The sequence below is a fragment of the Callithrix jacchus genome, chromosome 5 (genome assembly GCF_049354715.1).
Source record: "Callithrix jacchus isolate 240 chromosome 5, calJac240_pri, whole genome shotgun sequence".
NCBI lineage: Eukaryota > Metazoa > Chordata > Mammalia > Primates > Cebidae > Callithrix > Callithrix jacchus.
Genome location: NC_133506.1, coordinates 22,315,018 through 22,339,138, shown reverse-complemented (window position 1 = coordinate 22,339,138; position 24,121 = coordinate 22,315,018). Strand labels below are relative to the sequence as shown.

The following is a 24,121-nucleotide window of genomic DNA, read 5'->3' as shown; positions in this document are numbered from 1 at the left end:
CTAAATTGTCAAAGTTAGCTAGGGTCACATGGATATCATTTATGTTCCCTCCTTACAAAACACTAGCTAATTATTTTTCTTGTCCACTGTCTTCTTAATATGACTCCCTCAGCTTTTTTTTCTTTGAGACGGAGTTTCGCTCATTACCCAGGCTGGAGTGCAATGGTGCAATCTCGGCTCACCGCAACCTCCGCCTCCTGGGTTCAGGCAATTCTCCTGCCTCTGCCTCCTGAGTAGCTGGGATTACAGGCACGCACCACCATGCCCTGCTAATTTTTTGTATTTTTAGTAGAGACGGGGTTTCATCATGTTGACCAGGATGGGCTCGATCTCTTGACCTCATGATCCACCCGCCTCGGCCTCCCAAAGTGCTGGGATTACAGGCTTGAGCCACTGCGCCCGGCCGACTCCCTCAGCTTTGAGTTGAGGAATTCATGCAGGGGGCTTATCAACCTCAAACGGTAGCAATTCAGAAGTATCAATTAACTGTGTGGTAGGTAGTTACATATTTTAGGTTGTTACCTGGAATTTTCTCAATTTAAACATTTAAAATAGTAACTCGATTAAGTCTCTTAAAATTGAAAAAATAGCCAGTTAGCACTGATTCACTGTTTTCCTTTTCATTTAGTCATTTGGAAAATAAAGATAAAAAAGAAGATAACACCAGAGGAAAGAGGGAGGGAAAGAAATATTAACAAAATATAATTGAGACCAAGGAAATTATGCATAAATCTGATTTTCCCAAACCTTTGCAATGAATGAGTGTTCTCTGAAGTTGATGCAACTTACACCCAGGTCCTCCATTCAGGAGTAGAGCGGTTGCAGTTTGCTTCATGGTTTTTGCTGTTGTTGTTTTCTGCCTCCTCATCCTGAAATGCTCAGCAGCGCCAAATGTGCCGCAATTTCATTGAGCAGCATGTTGTAAAACAATACACACCATGTTTATTCAGTGAGAATTTGCACTGGGGAGCATTTAAGGCTGAGGCTTTCTAACTGAGGAAGGAACGGAGACATGGCATTACCATTTATCTAACTTTACGTTCCAGCAAATGAAAACGTGGCAGCTTTTCAGTGGCAGGGAATCCATTTTGAAGTGAAAGATTGCAAGTGGTTAAATAAATAGAACTTTCTATGTTACATTCAGCCCAATTTTGATCATCTGACCCCTACCCCTTTTTTTCAAAATCTTAAGATGGTTCTCAATTTCTTTCCAGCTTGGAATTAAAATTCCATTCCCTGCTGGCCCTTGCCTAAATGCCTTCTGTTCTAACAATGAAGACAATATTCCTACTCTCTCTTGAAAAAACCATACCCCACTGCTTCAGAATAGTCATCAGTTCTTGATACAAATATGAAGCTTTCATAGATTAAACATTCATTTATTCATCCCACATTAATTCTACGAACATTTACTGAATGCTTGCTAAATGTCAGGCAATATACTCAATTATGGATCAATAATTATCAGGGAAGACTATGTCCCTACCCTCATGAACTAGAGAGGAAAATGAAAAATATTCAAATAAATATACAAGTACAAATTTAAAAATTTTCCTGGCCGGGCGTGGTGGCTTACACCTGTAATCCCAGCACTTTGGGAGGCAAAGGCGGGTGGATCACGAGGTCAAGAGATCGAAACCGTCCTGGTCAACATGGTGAAACCCCGTCTCTACTAAAAATACAAAAAATTAGCTGGGCATGGTGGCACGTGCCTGTAATCCCAGTTACTCAGGAGGCTGAGGCAGGAGAATTGCCTGAAACCAGGAGGCAGAGGTTGTGGTGAGCCGAGACCGTGCCATTGCACTCCAGCCTGGGTAACAAGAGCGAAACTCCGTCTCAAAAAAAAAAAAAATTTCCCAGGGAAGAGAAGCCAGAGCCAAGATCCAAAGGATAAGGGGAGGCAGATAATACAGGTGAATGGGGAAGGAAAAATACCCCTAAACCCAGAGGATGGCATATGCAAAGGTCCTGTGGCATATGCACAGAAAATCACAACATAAAATGTCGAAATGATACAGAAGAAGAAAAAGAGTAAAGGTTTATTATTTCACATACATTCTTACATTTTTTTTCAATCCTTTGACTTATATGTTCACTGTTTTTTGAGGATCTATAATACCATCTTAGGTACTCCTGCTAATTAATCATAAGTTAAATTGACATAATCCCAATAAAAAGTGCCAGCAAAGCCAAAGTCAGTGCAATAGGTGTGCTGACGGAGCTCATGGAAATCCTGACCAATATGGCTGAACGACAGGGAGATCAGCAGTGAGGGTCTGGTAAGAACAGACACAACTCTGCCGCACAAAAGCCGTGTATGAGAGGCTGTGCTGACACGGAGACATCGAAATAATACCTGAGGCAAAAAGCACTAATCAGAGACTCACTGTAGGAAAAGTGTTCCTTAAGTTGTTGGGTGTAGGGCTAGTGAAGCAGGTGGGGGAGATGAGGAAGGTCATCTTGGCAGATGGAATGGTCTGTGCTGTCATAAAGGCATGATGACCTTCCCGGATCTTCCAGTAAAAAAAAAAAAAAAAAAAATTGTATTTTAGAGTGGAAGCAGATAAAACATAAGAGAGTGGCCAGGGTCTTAGGTAAAGAAATTCCTTAAAAATTTCTTAAGTAGGTAAGTCCAAACAACGTAGTAAGGGTTTAAATACTAACAACTCAGTACCTATTTTTGAAAGTCACACACATAAATTAAAGGGGAAAATAACACTTTTATTTCAGTCTTAAAAAAAACACAATTATTTGGTAATGGGATGGTGGTCCTGTTGACGCTGTACAAATCCTCAACCCTTAGAACCAGGTCGACCACTGCCGCCCATGTTTCCTTTTCCACTGGACTGTCACTCTGCATATGATTTTTAATCACAGCAATAGTCAGAAACTCAGCCTGGAAATAATATGGCATCATGAAAAGAAATGTTGTATGATCTCATTTTGAAACTGTAGACAACCTTGAAGCTAATAGTTACCGGATGTCCAACAGATGCCAAATAACTGTATTTTTTCAACTGTTACAGAATCCTGTCCAACCCCCATATGATTGCTCTGGAGCCCGGGTGCCTTGGCATATTGGGAAGCACACGCTAAGGTAATCAGGCTTCATCCTGAAAGCCATGGGGAGCCTCTAAGCTCTCTGATCAGAGGGAAGGAGTGTATGCTATGGTCAGGTATATGTGTAACTCTTTCTGGCAGGATGTACAAAAAGTTACAATAAAAATCTAAAATCCTTAAAGTCTCAAAAAGACCAGTTCAGTGGTTTAGCTGATAAATGATGGAAAATGGTAGCTGGGATGGAGTAGAGAGGACAGTACCACAGAGGCTCTTAGGCTGTCCCCCTGCTCCTAGCCTTCCCAGAGATCTCCTGCAGACTACTCCCATTACCACAGGTAACTTCCTGAGACTGTCTAAGGGTGATCACTGGCTCGAGGTGTTAGCCATGCAAGAGGCAGACTACCAACAAGGAGGCGGGCGGGGCATTGGTAGACAAATACCTCGGTGTCCTTGCCCTTTGGCTGGGCAATTCTGAAGCAGCTCCCACATGCCTTCTCAGAAGTTCCCCAGCTGGCCGGGCAGAGTGGCTCACGCCTATAATCCCAGCACTTGGGAGGCTGAGGTGGGCGGATCACCTGAGATCAGGAGTTTGAGACCAGCCTGACCAACATGGAGATACCCCATCCCTACTTAAAAAAAATACAAAATTAGCCAGGCGTAGTGACACATGCCTGTAATTCCAGCTACTCGAGAGGCTGAGGCAGGAGAATTGCTTGAACCTGGGAGGTGGAAGTTGCAGTGAGCCGAGATTGCACCACTGCACTCCAGCTTGGACAATAAGAGCAAAACTCCATCTCAAAAAATTAAAATAGAAGTTCCCCAGCTAAACTGTGGTCCAGTTGCCATTAGCAATCACCTGGTTATTGACACAGTCTTTACTGGTTTTGCTCCTTCCCTGTCTCACTTCCCTACTCCCTCATGGAACTTCCTAGAAAAAATCAACTACTAAATAAATTTCTTGTACCCAAGTACTTGTCTCATTCTCAGGGTCTGCTTCAGAGAGAACAGAAATTAAGATAAAGAATATGAGAGTTATCAGGGGAGGGGGTGTCTAAAGGACTGCAAGAGCTGACTGACTAGAAGGGGAGGGTCAAGGCAGAGAGAATAGAACAGCTCCGGAATTTCCGACTGCATGACAAGATTCATGTCAGTGACATGCACAATGGCATTAGCTACAGGACTCCAAGTGCCTTAGATACAGGAGCCTTAGATACACTGAGACTGAGGGGTCTGTGGAACATGCAATGGAATTTTCCACCAGGTAGCTGGATATTCAGTAACAGAGATCAAGACAGAGGTCTTAGCTGAGCCATAATTTGGGAATAAGGGACACCTAGTCCCTGAAGCCCCTGTAGCACCAGTGTTAGGGTTTGACTGGGACTGGTAAGTAAAGATACATTGCTGCCCAAGAGCAGAGGGTGAACAAAAGGGTCACAGGGGGTTTGAGCCAGAGAAGGCTATGAAGATAATTGGGAAGAAATGGCCAAATAGGCAGGAGGAAAGAGAGGAGAGCGGTGTCCTGGGAGCTGGGGCAAGCATCCTCAAGGAATGACCACAAGTGTCAAGTCCTGCAGTGAGCTCAAGTGAGATAAAAACAAAGAGATGGAGGGAGAACTGCTTGAGGATCACACCAGGAAAGCCACAGAGAGCAGCCCTAAGAGAGTTTGGTAGAGATGTGCCCTGGTGGCCTAGAGGCAGCGTGGGAGGGACTGACCTCAAGTTTTGGCTTTGCCTAGAGCCCTGGAGTGGGCTTACATCCTTCCACATTTAAACAAGAAAGGAAGAGCCTGTGAAGTCCCAGAGAGTGATGCTTGAAGTCCATTCAGTAGCCTGCCGACTTTGCTTAGAGTTCCAAACAGGATATTGATTAAAAAGAAAAGTCTGGCTGGGTGCTGTGGCTCACGCCCGTAATCCCAGCACTTTGGGAAGCCAAGACAGGTGGATTAACTGAGGTCGGGAGTTCAAGAGCAGCCTGGCCAACATGGTGAAACCCTGTCTCTACTAAAAATACAAAAATTAGCCAGGCGTGATGGTGCATGTCTGTAATCCCGGCTACTTGGGAGGCTGAGGCACAAGAATCGCTTGAACCTGGGAGGTGGAGGTTGCAGTAAGCTGAGATTACACCACTGCACTCCAGCCTGGGTGACACAGGGAGACCCAGAGAAAGAAAAGAGAAGGGAAGGGGAGGGGAGGGGAGGGGAGGGGAGGGGAGGGGAGGGGAGGGGAGGGGAGGGGAGGGGAGGGGAGGGGAAAAGGGGGAGGGAAGGACAAGGAAGAGAAGGGGAAGGAAGGGGAGGAGGAAGGGAGGGAAGGGAAGAAGGAGAAAGAAAAGGAAGGAGGGAAGGAAGGAAGGAAAGAAAGAAAAGAAGGAAAGAAAGAAAAAGTCTGCCAAAGCTTCTCTATTACCAACTGTGCACTCTCTCTAGGCAGGGTGCTCCAGGGAAATGGAGATGAACCACATGAAGCTTCCACCCTTCAGGGTTTTGTAGTCTGGGAGGGTAGTTATTTTACGGCCACTATTAACAGGTAAAGCAGAAAGTGACAGATCACAACAGAAAATTTGATTCTTCTACATCTCTCTCGTGCCTTCCATTAAAAATAAAAATTCTTTTTTGTATAATTTATAACTATTCTACAAAGCCCTTCACAGCAAGCATTCTGAGTCATGATAACCCTCCATGTGATGTCCCCCATGACCACCCAACATAAAGATGACTTTTCATGCAAACTCTATCCAGTTGCATACACTGAGTCCTGTGTGCTTCGTCACGCAGTGGCATGGATTCCTGAATACGACTAAGAGTCTATAGAACTTTCCACTTCTATTTCATACCTACAACAATCCTCGGGTACAAACAGCACAAGGTTTTAAACATTTTTTAAAATTGTGATATAATTCAAATACCATAAAATTTGCCATTTAACGGTGCTCAAATCAATGTTTTTGGTATATTCACAGGGTTAAGCAATCATCATTGCTATTTAATTTCAGATCATTTTCATCACCTTAAAAAAGATACCCCATTAACAGTCCCACCCCATTTCCCCACTCCCATCTCTTATCCCCAGCCTCTGACAACCACTAATCTACTCTCTACAGCTCTTAATTTCCTATGCAGTTAAACAGAATCAGGCCTTTTGTTACTGGTTTATTTCAGTTAGCATAACATTTTCAAGATTCATCCATGTTGTACCATGTGTATTTCATTCTTTTTTATTGCTTAATAATATTCCAATATATGAATGGACCACATATTGTTTATCTGTTCATCAGCTGTTGGACATTTGGATGGTTTCCACTTTGGGGCTATTGCTATTAATAACGCAGCTATGAACATTAGTGTGTAAGTTTATATGCAGACTCATATTCTCAATTATTTGGGAAAATACCTAGGGATGGAACTGTTTGGTCCTAATTCTGTGTTTAACGTTTTGAGAAATTGCCAAGCTGTTTTCCACAATTATACCATCGTACACACCCATTGCAATGGTTAAGAGTTTAAAGCTTTTATTTTTGAATGCATTAATGCTTGTTATTTTCCATTGATTTGATTAAGGCAAGATCTTGTTTTCCTTATTTCTCTGACCAACAAAAAAAAAAAAGATGGACCTACACAGCAGTTAATTATAAAGGTTTCAAAACTCAAATATTAGTTTTCAGATTTCTAGGTCAACTCTCTGTGATACTACAAAGATATTATAAAGCCACATCAACATCAGAGTGTTAGAAAGGCATGGAATTCTGGCCCCCAAAAAACTCAGGATTGGTAACTAAGGGAAAAGAAGGGATGTGGACACACAGTACACACACTCACATTTATATTCATGCATGAGCACCCTATTCACTATGCTAATGGTTTAATGATATGCTCACCAGAATACCAATATACTTACAGAAAGTTTCCAAAGAGATTGAACTTAAATTGTAGTAATAGCTTTGACACTGGGATACCGTGATTTACTAGCTTTAAAAGCATATGTTTCTGTCATTCTTTAGATTGATTTAGGATGTGATTCTAGCCTGCTGTTCCTTACATCTGGACACTTCTACTCATGCCATCACATATGAGTTATTTTAGAAAGAGGCACAGTATTATCTAAAGCTGAAGTATCTAATTCTTCAAAGTGCTTCTTAATTTGTCCCAAAGCACAGTGTCTCTAAATTTGCTCACAGCATAGGCTGTTAGAAAAATACAAATCTGGATGTTCGTCAACTTAGGATAAGACTACATCCCGATAACCCATGGTAAGTTGAAAATGCATTTAATACACATAACCTATTAAACATAACAGCTTAGCCTAGTCTATCTTAAATATGCTCAGAACACTTACATTAGCTGGCAGTTGAGCAAAATCATCTCACAAAAAGTCTAGCTTATAATTTAGTGTAAAATATATCATATAATTTATTGAATACTGTTCTGAAAGTGAAAACCAGAATGGTTGCCTAGGTACTTGAAGTACAGTTTCCACTAAATGCATATCACTTTTGCACCATCATAAATTTAAAAAACCATAAAGGACTGTGTATTTGAAACATGAGGGGCATCATTGAATCATTATTTATGCTAAATTTGTCAAAATTGGAAGTGTTGCCACACAGTTATTTGAATAGAACAATAGAATTGCCAGTGCCTTGCCTCATAATTAGTTCCTGGGATTTTTTTTCTAATAGAAATACTATAAATACATTTTGGGTGCCATAACAGCATCCCCCTTACTTGTCATAGAAAACAAGTAAATATATTTTCTAATTTCAAGCAAGAGGAAGGTATTGCTGCAATATGTCATCATCCTTATGTTGAACCAAGATTTGTAATCTGAAAGAAATCAGCCATCAACCTGAAAAGAAGACAGCTGAGATTGAATTTTGAGAAAGGATTCTCCTTCCATTTAAATCAAAGCAGTTAAATGTGTAAAATAAATGAAAGCATGAAATAAACATGGAATTATCCATTTCAAATGCAAATTCTGCATGTCTCATGTTAACACTATCATGGTGAATGGTTACAGCACATCTCTGAATTATTTACAGCATGTCTATGATGTTATGTTTTGGTGATAATGCCACAGATATATAATTTTATGGAGAGTTCTGCTGATCTTGAATTTGAAATAACTCTCATAAATAATAAGTTACAGTAACAAATGTATGCAAATAAACCAGTAGGCTAATTTAAAATATTGGCAAATGTGTGCCTAATTTGTATCATTTGCCTGATACATTAAATCTTAGGTAATGCAGACAGAGAAATGTTTGCAGAGTGTGCCTTTACCACTGTTTAATATAAGAAGAGTTTTTAATTACCCATAATTTTAAAAAACATTATAAACTAGGGTTGAGTTAGGTAAAATTCCTAATATCAAAAGTAAAATCAGACCCTGAGATCTTTTAGCAGGGAAAAGCTATTGGAACTCCTTTCTCTAGGAATACTATGCCTTTTGGCCGAACCATAACTTTCAGAATTATGCACTCATAGTGGTGAGAGGGAAAGGAAGTGTCTGCATATTCAACCATGAACAACAGCAATCTGAGAAGCAGTGGGGCCTCAAACCAACTAGCAGTCCCCGCCTCAAAGTCTCTCATGCCTCCGGACCCAAACTAAGCAGCTGACAGCCTTCCCTTGGTATCCCCGCTGTCCAGGTACAAAAACCATCGCTTATACATGAAATTACCAGATTCTGTTTTGATACTGCTATCCAGTGAGTAATAATGTGATCACCTTGCTATGGCTAGTGTGCTTTTTCTCTAATATTTATAGCACTGACAAGATTTCTTAAGTCGTGTTAACCAGCAAAATAGTATACCAAGACCTGATTTTTAGCATTTGTTGGTTACTGCCATATAAATCGCCTCACCATGGAAAATTTTATACTTCTTACATGATGTCACTGAACATGGAATTGGAAAGGATGCAAAGAAATTCACCATTATATAGTATTTCCACCATGTAAGTATAATAGACATAAATAAACCAAAGCGCATAGGTAATAGTAAAATGTATTAATTAGGAATTAATGTGTATTGAGTACTTATTATCTTTATATTTAATATAACCTATTAAATTGTAAGTTTACATAATTTAATTTTTAATAAAGCCTGTTTTTAATAATCAGCTGACAAAATTCTTGACATTTTAACAATCAGCTCTCATAAGCCAATAGAAGCTGGCCCCACTGCCTATTTATTTAAGATATGCATATATATTGACCTGCATGCATCTGTGTGTGTGTGTGTGTGTGCGTGTGTGTGCGTGCATGTGTGTGTGTGTGTGTGTGTGTGTGTGTATTATTTCTGTAAATGAGCCAGGTAACCCAGAAAAGTGAAGACTCTTTCCTGCAATTCTATTACATGCAGGTAGATCAAAATGACTCTGCTCTGACCAGTAAATACATAATTCTCAGTCTACTCCTTTTTCATCTGCTTTCCTTTAAAAAGCAAGGTATTTTGTCTCAATTCTTCTTTTCCTAGAGCCATTAAATTTTAAACCTTATCCAAGAGAGAACATATAACTGTCAAATACATTGGGCTTCGGAGCAGGATCATGCTCAGTTTAAGAATCCCATTTTGTGCTGTGATGTACCACCCAGACTCTGGGACAGAGCCCCCACTTCAAGGAATGTTGCCAGCAGATGGCCCTCAGCTGCCAGCCCTCTCCAGAAGTGACCCTTGACTGAGAGGAGCTACTTACTTCAAGATCACACCCCTTCCTAGGTGCAGCCTGCATCCAATAACTGGTTGTATGAGAAGATCTAGACTCCTCACACCAACCTGGAACCATTTTGAAACAATCACCTCAGCTTTAGAACTCCAAATAGGGTCACCAGATGCTCCATAAACACTGCATCATCACGTGACTTCTCCCTCTGCCCAATTCTGCTTCCTTCTCCCTTCTGCAGATATCGATTGCAAAAGCATTCCCATTGAGCCTCTGCACGTTAACCTGCATCCCAGAGTGTTTCCTGAGAAAGACAACCTGAAAACTTTGCGAAGTGCTGTGAGAGAGTAACACCTGAGAATCAAAATGCATGTGCTATGAATTTCTAATTTTTACGTTTTTAATACGGTAGTACTATTTCCTGTTTCTTGGCCATGTATTAGATAACACAAATATGAGCTAAGTAAATGTTTCTTATGACAGCTTAAAAAGTTATTGAATCTACCTCCAAACATTTAAGGGTGCCAATGCTTCACAAACTCTCTGAAAAACAGAGGAGATAACACTTCTCAGGTTATTCTATGATACCAAAATCAAAGGCATCACAATAAAGGCAAACTGAAGACCAGTATCTCTTATGAATATAGATGCTGAAATTCTCAAACACTTATTATATAAAAATAATCTAACAGCATATAAAAATAACTATGAATTACATGACACAACTGAATGAGATTTATCCTAGAATGTATGGCTGCTTTAACACTTGAAAAGTAATTAATGTAATATGCCATAACAATATGAGAAGAATTAATCTAGGTTTTCGCTTTCTTTTATGATCTTGACGGTTTTGAAGAGTGTTAATTACCGATTTTGTTGAATGTCCCTCTTTGGAACTCTGCCTATAGATTCCCATGATTAGACTAGGGTTATGATTGCACTGTGGCTATGGCAAGAATACCACAGCAGTGACGTAACGTCCTTCTTAATCCATTAAACCAAGAGGTTCATAATGTTGACATATCTCATTACTTATGATCTTAATCTTGATCTCTTGAATATGGTAGCATCTGCTCGGTTTCTCCACTACAAAGTTCGTGTCCTTTTTTCATATTTTTAATGCCTGTCTTGGAGAATCTAGTTGCATTTTGTTGATGGAAAAAAAATAAAGCACGAACCTAATGGAGAATTGGTTCTATTTTGAGAAACAGAACATGTCACCTATTCCTTATTCATGCTTCTGACCGCATTTTCTATGAGTCCCCGTTTCCCTACGGTAGCCAAACAGCCCAAGGAATATAAAGTATTGAGCATAGATTCTAGCTATTCCTTTTTATTACGGCAACATCCTAAATATCTATTTTTTTACATAGAAAAACATTAAGTGCGTGAGAAGTTGTTTCTGGGTTTTCTTTGTTTTGAAGACTTTATGTAGTGGTATGTTTCAACAGGACGGCCTCCTGACTGATTCGTCATACAGCCCAATAAAACCTGATTTTCAGCAATAGTGGATGTGTGTTCCTTACAGGCCTGGTTACGTAGTCGTCTGTCTTTATCGGCGTATGCTAACTGAGGTTTGTATTATTACTATGTCATTGAATTGGCACTTGCTGGATCTCTACTCAGTTCTTAGCTTTTCAAAGATTCAGAAATCACAAAATTTTTAAATGCAAAATATAAAAAATAGAAAAATATTTAAAAATGCAAAATATAAAAAGTATAAAAATATTTAAAAATCACACAATAAAAAAAATTGCCCAAAAATGTAATAATAATGAATGTCACAGCATCTAAAATTAATGTGAAACCATCTAACAACAGTAATAAAAATTGCTACTAGTAGAATGCAAGCTCCACAAGGGCAGATACACCCCAAGTACTTTGATCAGTGATTGAAACATGATAGTTGTTTAAAACATACATATGTCAGGTAAATTACTTTTAATGAACTATGGTATCTACTAAGCACTTTGCAAATATTGCTTCATTATAGCCTCACAATAATCCTAGGAAGTACATACTACTGTTATAATTTATCATTTTTTTACATATTTAAACATTTACGTTTGCTTTGTTATGGACAATTTCTAACATACACGAAGAGTTAGAATAGTACAATGAATGCCAGCATACCCACTGCATTTATGAGCTCTAGATGCCTTAACAAAATACTTTAGGCCAGGAGGCTTAAACAAGAGGAATCTATTATTTCTCACAGTTCTGGAGGTAGGAAAGTGTAAGAACAAGGTTCTAAACAATTCTGTTCCCCTGTGAGGGTTCTCTTCCTGTCTTTCAGATGGCTGTCTTCTAGCTGTATCCTTGAGAAGCCAAGAGTGAGGGGAAGCAAGCCCTCTGATGTCTCTTCTTATCACAGCAGTAATTCCACCTTCAGAGCCCCATCCTCATCAGCTCATTTAAGTCTAATCACCTCCCAAAGGTCCCATCTCTACATACCATCACATTCGGGGTTAGAGATTTAATGTATGAATTTTGATGGGACACACAATTCAGTCCATACACAGAACCTGCCCATCACCCTGTTAAAATGATCAGTTACTGATATATGTTACCACATTTTCCTCCTCCTCCTCCTCCTCCTCCTTCTTCTAATACTGGGTCTCTGGGTCTCACTCTCTCAGAGAGGCTGTAGTGCAGTGGTGTGATCATAGCTCACTGCAGCCTTGAGCTTCTAAGCTCAAGCAATTCTCCTGTCTCAGCCTCTTGAGGAGTTAGGACCATAGGCGTGCACCACCACACCCAGCTGTCATCCCATTTTATACAAAAAGTGTAATGTGCTTGCTGTATTATTTGAGAATATTCAATTCTTCTATAGAAGAAAAGAAAAACAAATGAGGTGTATAACTCGTGTTAAGTGTGGTAACAACTCAGAAAGTAGATTTTGAGACATAGGCAGGATTCAAAGAATTGTGTTAAATGCAGTACTAAGTAATCTTTAAGACACGCTATGTGATAAAGAGGACAGAACAAACAAGAACTGTTATTTCAAAACAGAAAAGAATGGTAAGACCAGGTCATAAGCATGATCTTGTCACCTCTATAGTGACAGCTACGTTATCCTCACATTAACCTCCCATCGGTGATACTCATTTGGCCTTACATCTTCTCTGACATACGAATGGAGGCAAAACACCCTGTTGTTCGCCAATAAACTGATGAGATAATGGCCAGGTGCACTTGCCCCTGTGTCTTTCTGATAGAGCAAGTGTGTGTATCGATCGGGTCCCAGGCACTCACTGTCTACCAGGCTTCCCTGTTCGAACCTCAGCTATGGTCCTCATAACCACACCACCATTGAGAGGGTGGAGATGATGAAGAGACAGAGCATTCAAACACGGTGTAACCATAAAATGAGGTTCTTCCACTCATTTGTCACCTAGTCTGAGTGTGTTAACCTATTCCTCTCTTTCTCCTGGCTTCTTTCTTCTTGAGTCAATGTGAGTCATGCCTCTAAATTTGGTCTATAAGCTTTTCTATTGCGGATCTTCTGGGATAGCTTACATGCTAGTAGTATACTTGTAAGAGGGAAATTTTCAGAATGTGGGCTCAGAAGAGATGGAGAGACTGAACTGAAATTACTCAGCTCATTTGGGCTAAAATCTAGGTGTTTAATATACTGCTGAACTTAATTCATAATCATAAACACAAACTATAACACTTTGATAAGACCTCCAGGAGAGAAAATATTTCACTTTTGCACATTTTTGAAGGGTGTGTTTGTATGTGTGTAAAACAAACAAACAAAAATAGCTAAAGTGCAGCTTGATCCCAATCTGACATGTTCTCCATTAAAAAAATCCTGTTAGCAATTCCATCGAATTGTACACAAACAAGTCAGGAAAGCTTTCTTCCCACTGACAGATTTATTTTTATTTAAAAATTTTTTATCTCTTTTATTTGTTTTTGCTCCTTTGGTCTCTCAGTTCAACAGCTTAATAATAGCTTAGATTCCATACATTGAAATTGCTCCCCTAAAAAAATAAATCTGAACATTTGCAAGAAAAAATATTCGAACCATTGCCTTTGCTCTATACTATTAACCCTCTAGATATACGCCAAAATTGCCCAGTTGTTCAAACCTAATATCAGGCTTGGGACTCTGTGGTCCGTGCCTTGAACTGACTGTTTCCTCCTGATACAGTGATCCAATAACTGCTGCTCAGGTCAGGGAAAAATAAAGCACTCAAGATGAGAGCTTGCACTGCAAATCTGCTTACTGTTTCTATACAGATTTCCCTGTAATATGCTCTCTTTGACAGTGTGCTAGGCCAGTATTTCCTCTGGAAGACACTGTTGTAGAAACCAGTAATGATTTTCCTGAGAATGTTCCCTAGCCCGATAAAAGAACTGAAAATAATTATGTTGACAAATCCAGCCAAATTGAGATGTTTTGTACTTTCGTTTTAAATATAGTTTTCTTGGTCTTGCTAGTAGACTTACGTCTGCAGAATACTCAAGTGACTAAAAACAGTTCTTTCAAATTGTAGGTGAGACGAAGAAAAAAGTTTCAGACACTCTTACAAGAGAATTGATCATGGTCCTATAGTAAGATTTCTGAAGGACATATAAGACGATATATTTCTCAGATCATTATAAGAACACATAATTTGAAAGAATCTTTATATTACAATAAAATCAAAGGTAAATTCCTAATTAATTGCTCACCTCTAATATGTGTCTTCTAATCTATGAATAACCTTACATGCATCCATTCTTGGGTGGTCAACTTTTCTGTAATTTGCATGATGAATCAAAGTTTAGGTTTATGAGATCTTGAAAAAACTTTAAACTGACACAATATGTGATACTGTTTTTCTACTACCTAAGTATTACGTTCACTTTTAGAAGTCCACGCACTCTATAGGTTATAAAACCAGCCATAGCCACATCAGTTACCATTTTTATGACATCTATATCATGCTATGCTTAAAGAAACAGAATTTGGATGCCTAATACCAAGAATAAAAATATTAGGGCAATCTGTGTTTAACATATTGAACGTGGCTTTGCTTTATTAGAAACTCTGTTTAACTTAAACCAGTGCTCTTAATTCTATCATGTTCAGCAAACTCTTTTTATAGCAAACATTTTGTAAAGTCCTCTTGCTATGCAGAAATGACATTTTTAAATATTAACACTCATCTGCACACATGACACAGGTGTCAGTGCCCCACCCATATCTGCCCAGTTCTCATCATTCTAGCACGTGCCCATCCACAGCACCTTCTAGCAAATACCCTTGTGGTCACTCTCTGCCTGAAGTTTTTCCTTCTGCCTACCCAAGGGGTCAGATAAAAATTGCCGGGGAGGTAATGACCGAGGAGCAGTCCTCAGCCAGCTGATGAAAGGGGAAGATAAATCGTCCAGCTTTTCTCCTCCCTCGGATGGGACCACTTCTACCCATGTTCTCCGTGGTTGCCCAGAGCTCCTCAGCAAGACAGAGCCCCACTTGTCCACAGCGCCAACTTGTAACACTCCCACTCCTCCTGGCTGCTTTTCCTTCCCTTCCTCACATCGCCACTCCTCTGCACTGCTCCTTGTCACCGCCTCCCATAAGAAGCCTGTGCATATAACACCTTGGCTCAGGGTCCGCTCCCAAGAGAAGCCAAATGAAAACAACACGTCAATTTTTTAAAAAATCAAGAGTACCAGAAGTGTGGTATAAAAATGATTTAAAACGCAAGTATTGATAGTAAAATTATATTTTCAACATGTAAAGACAAGGGCATGGCTACACTAGATCATGCAATGAAGTAGGGAGATACTTGCTTTACTACATAGAATCACCACACAAAAAAAAATCAATAAATGTAGACTCAAACAGGTGTGACAAACTCTCCTGCTGCAGAGGCACGGCCATCTGTAGCGTAATTTTCTCAGAACTCTGGGTAAAGTTCTAAGCAAACTAAGTACAAGCTTCCTTTAATTTTCATGGTAGTGTAGTACACAGTGAAAACAAAAAGAGAGAGAGAGGCTTTGTTTTGATTTATGTTGTTGTTTATAAATAGCTTTTCACTTATATGATTGTCTGGCAAAACATTAAAACATTGTGTGGGAGGAGGGACAGTTTTTACCATGAGGGCTTGGCCAGACCACAGGTCACAACATCTCTGTCCCTGCCCACAAAATGCTTCTTGTATCCCCTAGTTGTTGTCATTGCCCAAAACTACCCTCACAAAATGGTCCCTAGAGGGCAGTACTACACCCACTGAGAACCACTGGTTTAGACAAAAAAAAAAAAAAAAAAAAAGGCACATAGCAATGGAGGAAAGGCAAATGGAACTGCACAGTGGCTTGAGCCACTAGATTTAAACCACCTCAGTTTAAATCCCACCTCCACTTTTTGTTCAAGATAAGACCTTAACTCACTTAAGGTAAGACCTGTAGTAATACAGGTCCAACCTACAGACTGCAAGTTAGTGTAACAGCCTAGAGAATGCATGAAGTTACAGACGTCAACGTAATGCTTAGCTAGTGGAGAAACAATCGCAGTATGCATCAGCTTGGTTTTGGCTTACATCCTAGGATGAGAAATTGAACCGTAGGGAAGGCAGTTTCCTTCTGGTGCACATTCCTCACCTGTAAGATGGAAGAAACCACATTTTCTAACTCCAGATTGTTTTGAGAATTAATGACTAAAACACAGTGCATGGCACCAAGTGGGAGTTCAGAAACATTCACTATTCTTATTACTATAGCTCATGGCTCAGTGATTGATCTCATTCACCCCTCTAACTCAAATCATCTGTCTGCTGTGGCTACCAGAAGACACAATTGTGTAGAACATGTCAACGTGGGTTTGGTTGTATGACTGTTTCCAAGGCACAACCTGTGAATTTACTGTCACTTCATCCCTTCCCTCCTCCTCGCCTCTGCTGCCTGTCCTGTTACTTGTCACCCCCAATAACAATAACCTGATGAGAAGGTTTGTGTTACTGCAAAATCTGTTTGTAATGATACAAACAGATTCTGTACCTCGTGCCCAATGAGGAGATCTTATAAAATGTAATGTAGGGTAAAAAGGGAAAGAAAAAGTATCGAGTGAGCTTTTTCCCACACTGGCCAAATCATAGTAACAGTGGCAGCAGTTAGATAATTTGAAAAATAAATGAGACGATGTATACAGGAATGTATTGCTGTAATCTGTAGAGTGAAGCACAAATGCAAACGTGCGTTTGCTCTTCTTATTTAACAGTATCATTAGACACACAGCTGTTAGAAACCCAGCTAGGGAAGACAGAGAGAACTGGTATTATTATCCTTTATAAATGAGACAGGTGAGAACCAAGACTAGATGTTGCCTAAAGGGAAACTGGAAAAAATCCAACTGACAGCCCTGTAGAAGAGGGTTCTCGGAGATGAAGAGCTGTCTGGGAAATGGTGACACCAAGCTAGGCAGAGGAGCGGAGGTACCAAACGAAAGGGTCAGCTTTATAAGGCTGTAGACATGTTCTTGAATAGAAAACTGCATTGACTGATGTGGCCTGTAATGGAAACTCAGATAATGAAATAAAATCAACATTTAAGAATTTCAGGCTGAGAACTCATTGCCATGGCAACCCTCTCAGAAGGGAACTTGTATAAGAAAATAAGATTCACTTGACTACGCCTTCAAATGAAAACCTACACTACAGTGAAACAACCAAATACAGAATTCCAGACTGCTTATTCCTGCAATGCCCAGAGGTAGCACTGAAGCTGTAGGCCCATCATCTTTCCCATTGGAAGCTATTGCTTCGCAAGATCTCTGACTCAAGGATGGAACATCAGTTAGCTCTGAAGGATCCCTATTGAAATTGGGTGGTTCCTACCAGCAAAAATTTACGATGTTTCTTCATTCAAAAAAGTCATCCAGCATGAGGCTTGTGGAAATCACAGGTAGCACACACCATTTAAACAAACACCCAAGTATTGGTCTGCCCATAATCACATACAATACCAAATTCCCATGTCTATTATTATTTATTTTCATGGGAAAATAATTTTAAACCTAAGTAAAATCTGGCTTATATTCAGATTATGATTTTTTTCACAATAAAACATCTACTTTATTACATGTTGTCATTCAAAGAATGTCAGACAGGGTGCACTGTATTTTATCAGTGAAAATAGTTTTCTTGAATACCTAATATTATTGGCTAATATAAATCTATGCCTTTTAACTGGCGCTAGGAGAAGAAATTACTGTGATCCTTTTTGTATGGCATGGATTAGTTTTTTTTTTTTTTAAAATGAACATGATGTTAAAAGAAGGGAAATAGAGGTCAGGATAAACACATTAAAATCATTACAAAATATTTCTATGCTCACGAACAAAAAGAATAAAGACAGCATGATACATAAGATAATATCTATGTCATCCTCTCCATCAATGTGTGGTGATAATGGATACAAAATCAGGCATTTTCATTTTCCAGCCCTGAGCAATAGAAATTTTTCTTTCTTGTCTTCACCCCTGCACTCACCCCTGAAGTTCACCATGATTTTTACCAATATACACAATTTCTGTTTGTATGTTTTAATCAAGGATATCATGTATTATGTGTAGTTTTATTTTTTTCAGAATACACTCTTGCTCTAGAACTCAACATAATTCAGATGCTTGACTGCACCGGTCTGACTATGCATTCCTCAGGTCACATGCGTTAGACTTCTGGGTTCAACCTGGGTCTTTTTTCTTATTGACATCTATAATCTCTTTATCTTTCCCAAGGTTTTACAGAGAAAATATGTAGCTTCCCTGATCTTCTTTTAAGGTTTTATTTTATCCCTATTCCAACTTCCAGTTTATACTACTAATTATCTTCTTCACGGTGCCTTAAATTTTACGTATCTTGCAATCAACAATTTCAAGGTTGTCAAGAATATAAATACAAATCAATGCACATTTTTTGGTCCAAGGGTAACTCATGGTTAAAGAAAAATAACTGACTTTAATATCTGGAGTGAATAAGGAATAATATTTGGAAGAAACAAGAAACTTGCACAGACTAGATCTAGGAGTTATGAAAGATTATATTTTTCCACTTAGAACTATTTACGGTAAGATTAGAAGGAGAATCACGATTAAAATCTTATATTGAAATATTTCCAGATATTAAGCACTAAATGATCATTCATAAAAAACAAGTGCCATTGTAAAACGAGCCATTAGATTTGTTAATTAATTAATTATTTTTCTTTTACCACCTAAAACAAACGTGGATATGTATGAAAAAACAGCTGTCACAAAGAATGTATAGAGGAGAGAAATGTAATGAACTCTTCCCCTAAGTTAATACAATATATAGTATTTTTTCATAGTAAAAATATTTTATTCGACACCCAAATCAGTATCTTATTTACAGGTATAAAATAAATGAGTATAGGCCGGGCGCGGTGGCTCAAGCCAGTAATCCCATCACTTTGGCAGGCCAAGGCGGGTGGATCACGAGGTCAAGAGATCGAGACCATCCCGGTCAACATGGTGAAACCCCGCCTCTACTAAAAATACAAAAAAAAATTAGCTGGGCATGGTGGCGTGTGCCTGTAATCCCAGCTACTCAGGAGGCTGAGGCAGGAGAATTGCCTGAACCCAGGAGGCGGAGGTTGCGGTGAGCTGAGATCATGCCATTGCACTCCAGCCTGGGTAACAAGAGCGAAACTCCGTCTCAAAATAAATAAATAAATAAATAAATAAATAAATAAATAAAAATAAATGACTATAACATTTCTCTCTCTACACTATTTAAAAATGATCTCCTTTTAGCAAAACAGAGAAATAGGTGAAATTTATTTATACCCTACTTTTTTTTCTGTTTTTCTCCATCTCCTTTCAGACCTTTCTCTAATTCTCCTCCCCCAGGCTAAGGTGCTCAGTACTTTTATCTTACTCTAATTTATCCTGTCAACATGAAAAGTAATTTGATAAATTTCTTCATATTAAGGTATTAGAAAATTAATTGTCTACTGATCTCATGAGTATTTGCATTTTAAAGGAAAATTGCAGAGAAAGAACAATGCCTGAACATCCTAAATTACTCATTAATTATGGAACTTCAGGCATCCCTGGGAAGATATTTAAAAGTGATGGGAGAACTACAGAGTATTCTCAAATAATACAATCGATATGACAATCTTGTCCATAGATTTGTCTGGGTGGTCATGAGATTGAGGCAAATTGTGTTAGAAAACAACCATTAGATCCTCTCTATGTCTTGGAAGATACCTGATAATGTCGTGTCGTGGTACAAAGTAGGTCTTATTCATATTTATTAAATAAATTATCATACTGTTTGTCTTACATCCATTAAAAATATTTGAAGAATCTATTCTTTTGGTAAAATAAGAATAAGAGTCTAAGTGTCGGACCCTGTGCCTTTGTTTTAACCTTAGCAGAAAAGTGGTGCATATTAAATATTTAATTTATTCCTGGACATTTCCTTGTTGTTTAGAAACATCAAGAAATTACATGGTGAATGTCTAGAGCTCTGGGGTTCAGAAGAGATATCAAAGGAAAATGGTATTTTCTTAAATTGCCAAATCATAGGTGTGAAAACATCTTATATTTGAAGTAATATTGCCAAATACTTTTAAAGGAATTTTGTTCTCCCAATTATCTCATACTCATTATCCCAACTGATCCCTATAAAAACAGCCTCATGAATTGGACAGGTCTGCGAATAACAGTAGTCATTTACTGATCCTTCACATGTGGAAACCAACCTACAAAATGTTGACATTACTTGTCCACAGTGACACAGTAATAGGTGGCAAAGCAAACACTAAGCCACTCTGATAAAAGGGTTTATGAGAAATTCTCTTTGACATGTATATGGATGAGTTCAAGTTAAGTTTATTTTCCATCCTGATAACCAGGCTTTTTATATCAACTACCTCTACCATCTATTGTGGTAAGTTGACAAAGCACGAGCCGATACTATAAAACATGTATCTAGTCATAATCATGTTTCTAAAAGTCTTCTATTTCCCTGTGCATAATCACAATTTGATGATATTAGCATTATTATTTATTGAATGGTGATCAAGAGCATGACATACCATAGAAAGAAGAAAACCTGATTTACTCCAAAAAAAGGAATAAGACAAGAAAGAAAGAAAGAAAAGGAAGGAGGAAAAAAGAAAAGAAAAATGTTTTTCTTTTTTATGTGTAAAAGAGATAAGACATTTGATGGCAACTGCAGTCTCATGCAAGAACACGATGATCAATTTGGTTGGACATTTCATCTCTCACATTTTGTATATTTTTGATCTCCATTTTTATTTACTAGTATTGGAATGAATTCCATTCAGCATCACCTGCTAATTTTATTCAAGCAATATGTAATTGGCCCTTCAATGTAATCATCAAAGATGTTAAGGTAGATTTAACGCCTATCAGAGAATGACTGGAATATTACCGGAGCGTTACTTCAGCCCATCAGCATGCCATTTGATAAGACGCTAACTTAGTCCATAAGCCTTCCATTTGTTATCTAATGGGAGCAAGTAGAGTAACATGACTGTTTTAAGATAATTCAAGTTAGAGATTTCTTTCTCTACTAAAAGGTTGAGTGTTATTTTTGTACTGTTTCTAACAAACGTCTTAGTTCTTACTTTTTCTTGGCTTTTAAAAACAAATTAGAAATGCCAGTGATTTCACTACCAAATTCTCTTCAGATCTCAAAATCCATATTCCAAGTTGGATACTTCTCTACATATCCATTTTCCAAGCACTTCAGCCTTTTGCTTTTTGAAATCAATAAGCCATATTGACAAAATTTTAATTATTCCCTAAATGTGCATACCTGTTTTGATTTTTCTTATTTTCCTATAGAGAACAAAATTAAGCAACTGGTCATGTGGTATACTTTGCTCTGTTCTCTTTGAACTTTAGCTTTCACCTCTAAGAGAAAATAGGATCTGATGTATTGATCCATTTGCAAAAAAACATTAGAAAATCAAAGACAGAAATAAAATATCCATCTCTGTTAATAATTATGCAAAGATTAAAAAGTGCTATATAATTAGGTCACGAAAAGTTTCCTTATTTCAAGCAGACTTACCAATGTTGCATTGAAAAACCCACTGCGTAATTACAATCATGAATAAAATGTATAGCAACCATCCAAGGTTACCTTAATGTATCTGCTTCTCAATGTTCCTTCATGCAAATAATACAACCACTACTTCTGTGAACTATCAAGCAATGCTGATCTCTTTGGTCTGCTATGAAATCAAGTGTTTAACTATTTTTCTGCCCCACAATTTCAGCAAGGCTATAATCTATGTGAGGGGGGAAAAATAACCAAGGAACTCCAGCCAAATTAGCTTATTATTAGATATTTACAGTGTATTTTTCTATAGTTTGATTTTCTTGGTGTAACTGAGATGTAATAAAGATAGAACATGTTGCAAAAGAGAAGCAGGTGAGTAAATACCTCCAAATCCAGCTAGAAGATAATTCCTTTCATCTCAGCCTACTGGTAATGAAATAGATTAGATCCACATTTTCTGAACTCCCTTTGTCTACTGATAAAACTTAGAAGAGATGTGGTATACCCAGCTACCACCTACAGAGTATTAGTTTAAGAAGAGTAAAATAAATCTATAATAATAACAACCTTCAGGTGAAAATACATATGCAGAGTAATTTTCTCCAAATAAATCACGTCTGATGCTAGCATGAGAATGCATGCACACATTCATACATGTAGACAGAGATTAAATAGAGCTCCAAAATGCACAAATGTACAACCAATATATACTAAATGTGCACTGTTATAACAAACTTAGCACTTGCTGTTTTCCTTCTTTAAACCTGCTGGTCACTACCATAATATTTACTTTCTCCAAAGGAAAATAAGGGGCAAAATAAAGAGGAAAAAGTAGATGAGATAACTCCAGTTCTGAGGTTTTATAGTTTTAAATTCTGAAACATCATGAAAAATTTAGCAAATATTTATGGCATACCAAAGAGTACAGTCACGATAATCAAAGAGTAGAGTCATGATAACCAAAGAGTAGAGTCACGATAACCAAAGAGTAGAGTCATGATAACCAGAGTGGAGTCACGATAACCAAAGAGTAGAGTCATGATAACCAAATAGGCTATTATGATCATTCAAGTTTGTGCTAAAAAGTTTGGAAATGGTTTCCTACCTCTTTTTAGACGAGATAGATTTCTAAAATGTAAAGGCTGAAAAAGAATGAGAAATAAAAACCATAAAATTACTTACAACTGATCGGATGTTATTTTCTTTCACCAGCTTCAGAGATGATTTATAGCAATTTGCAAGGTCTTCCTTGTGGGAACCATTGATATGTCCTCTGGCTATTGGTCCTACAGTATGGATGACATCTGTAAACACAAAAGGAAGGAAAAAGAGGATAAGCAAGGAATTTTTTACTTTTTACATCCTTAATGCTTTATTTATTTTAGGAATCTGTGTTAGAGCCTGGAGACAAGCGAGCTAAGCAATGCATTGGCACTGCAAATATTTCTCTGGTAAAAGATCTTAAGGCACAACCTTCTAAGGGAGGCAATTTCCCATGAAGATAATAATTGTGAAAAGGAATCCCTAACCAGTGAATTGTTCCACAGACTTTGATCAGATTCAAGTGACACAGATTATAGTATAAGATGTGCATAATTGGCACCCTGGAAAAAAGACAAATCATCGGAGGGAAATAAACTGAGGAATAATTGCCTGCAAAAGGAATATCTGGATTGACGTGGAAGGGAAGAGCCAATGCTAGCCTGGCTTCCTTGTAAGACAAGTTTCAGGCACTGTACACAATAAAGAAGAGCATTTCCGAAAAAAATACAAGACCATTTTTAATAATCATTAATAATCTTAAGAAGAATAATTTCAAAACATTCCTGTCAATTTTAAAGTGTAACCTACCAATCCTTACATACACAAGGTATGTATGTTCATACCTATTTTACTTTATTTATTTATTTTTTCATTTTGTTTTGTTTTTTTTTGAGATGGAGTTTCGCTCTTGTTACCCAGGCTGGAGTGCAATGGTGCAATCTTGGCTCACCGCAACCTCCGCCTCCTGGGTTCAGGCAATTCTCCTGCCTCAGCCTCCTGAGTAGCTGGGATTACAGGCACGCGCCACCACGCTCAGCTAATTTTTTTGTATTTTTAGTAGAGACGGGTTTTCACCATGTTGACCAGGATGGTCTCGATCTCTTGACCTCGTGATCCACCCGCCTCAGCCTCCCAAAGTGCTGGGATTACAGGCTTGAGCCACCGCGCCCAGTCAAACCTATTTTAATAAGTTAATAGTTCATACCTATTTTAACAGGTTAATAGTTAATTATCTATTTTTATTGTATTAAAATGTTTAAACATTTTAATGCAATCTATACTTTTCAACTCCTATTCATGTTGAAA

General features: G+C 38.3%; 1 protein-coding gene across 9 annotated transcripts in view; it reads right to left on the bottom strand.

The window, feature by feature from the left end:
* Positions 1–24,121, bottom strand: part of MACROD2 (mono-ADP ribosylhydrolase 2) — a 2,068,485-nt gene that overhangs the window by 805,518 nt on the left and 1,238,846 nt on the right. For all 9 annotated transcript variants that reach the window (XM_078371386.1, XM_078371387.1, XM_078371388.1 and 6 more), the window contains one exon: positions 22,955–23,076. In XM_078371386.1, coding sequence (XP_078227512.1) covers positions 22,955–23,076 — 122 coding nt within the window. The remainder of the gene's footprint in view (positions 1–22,954; positions 23,077–24,121) is intronic.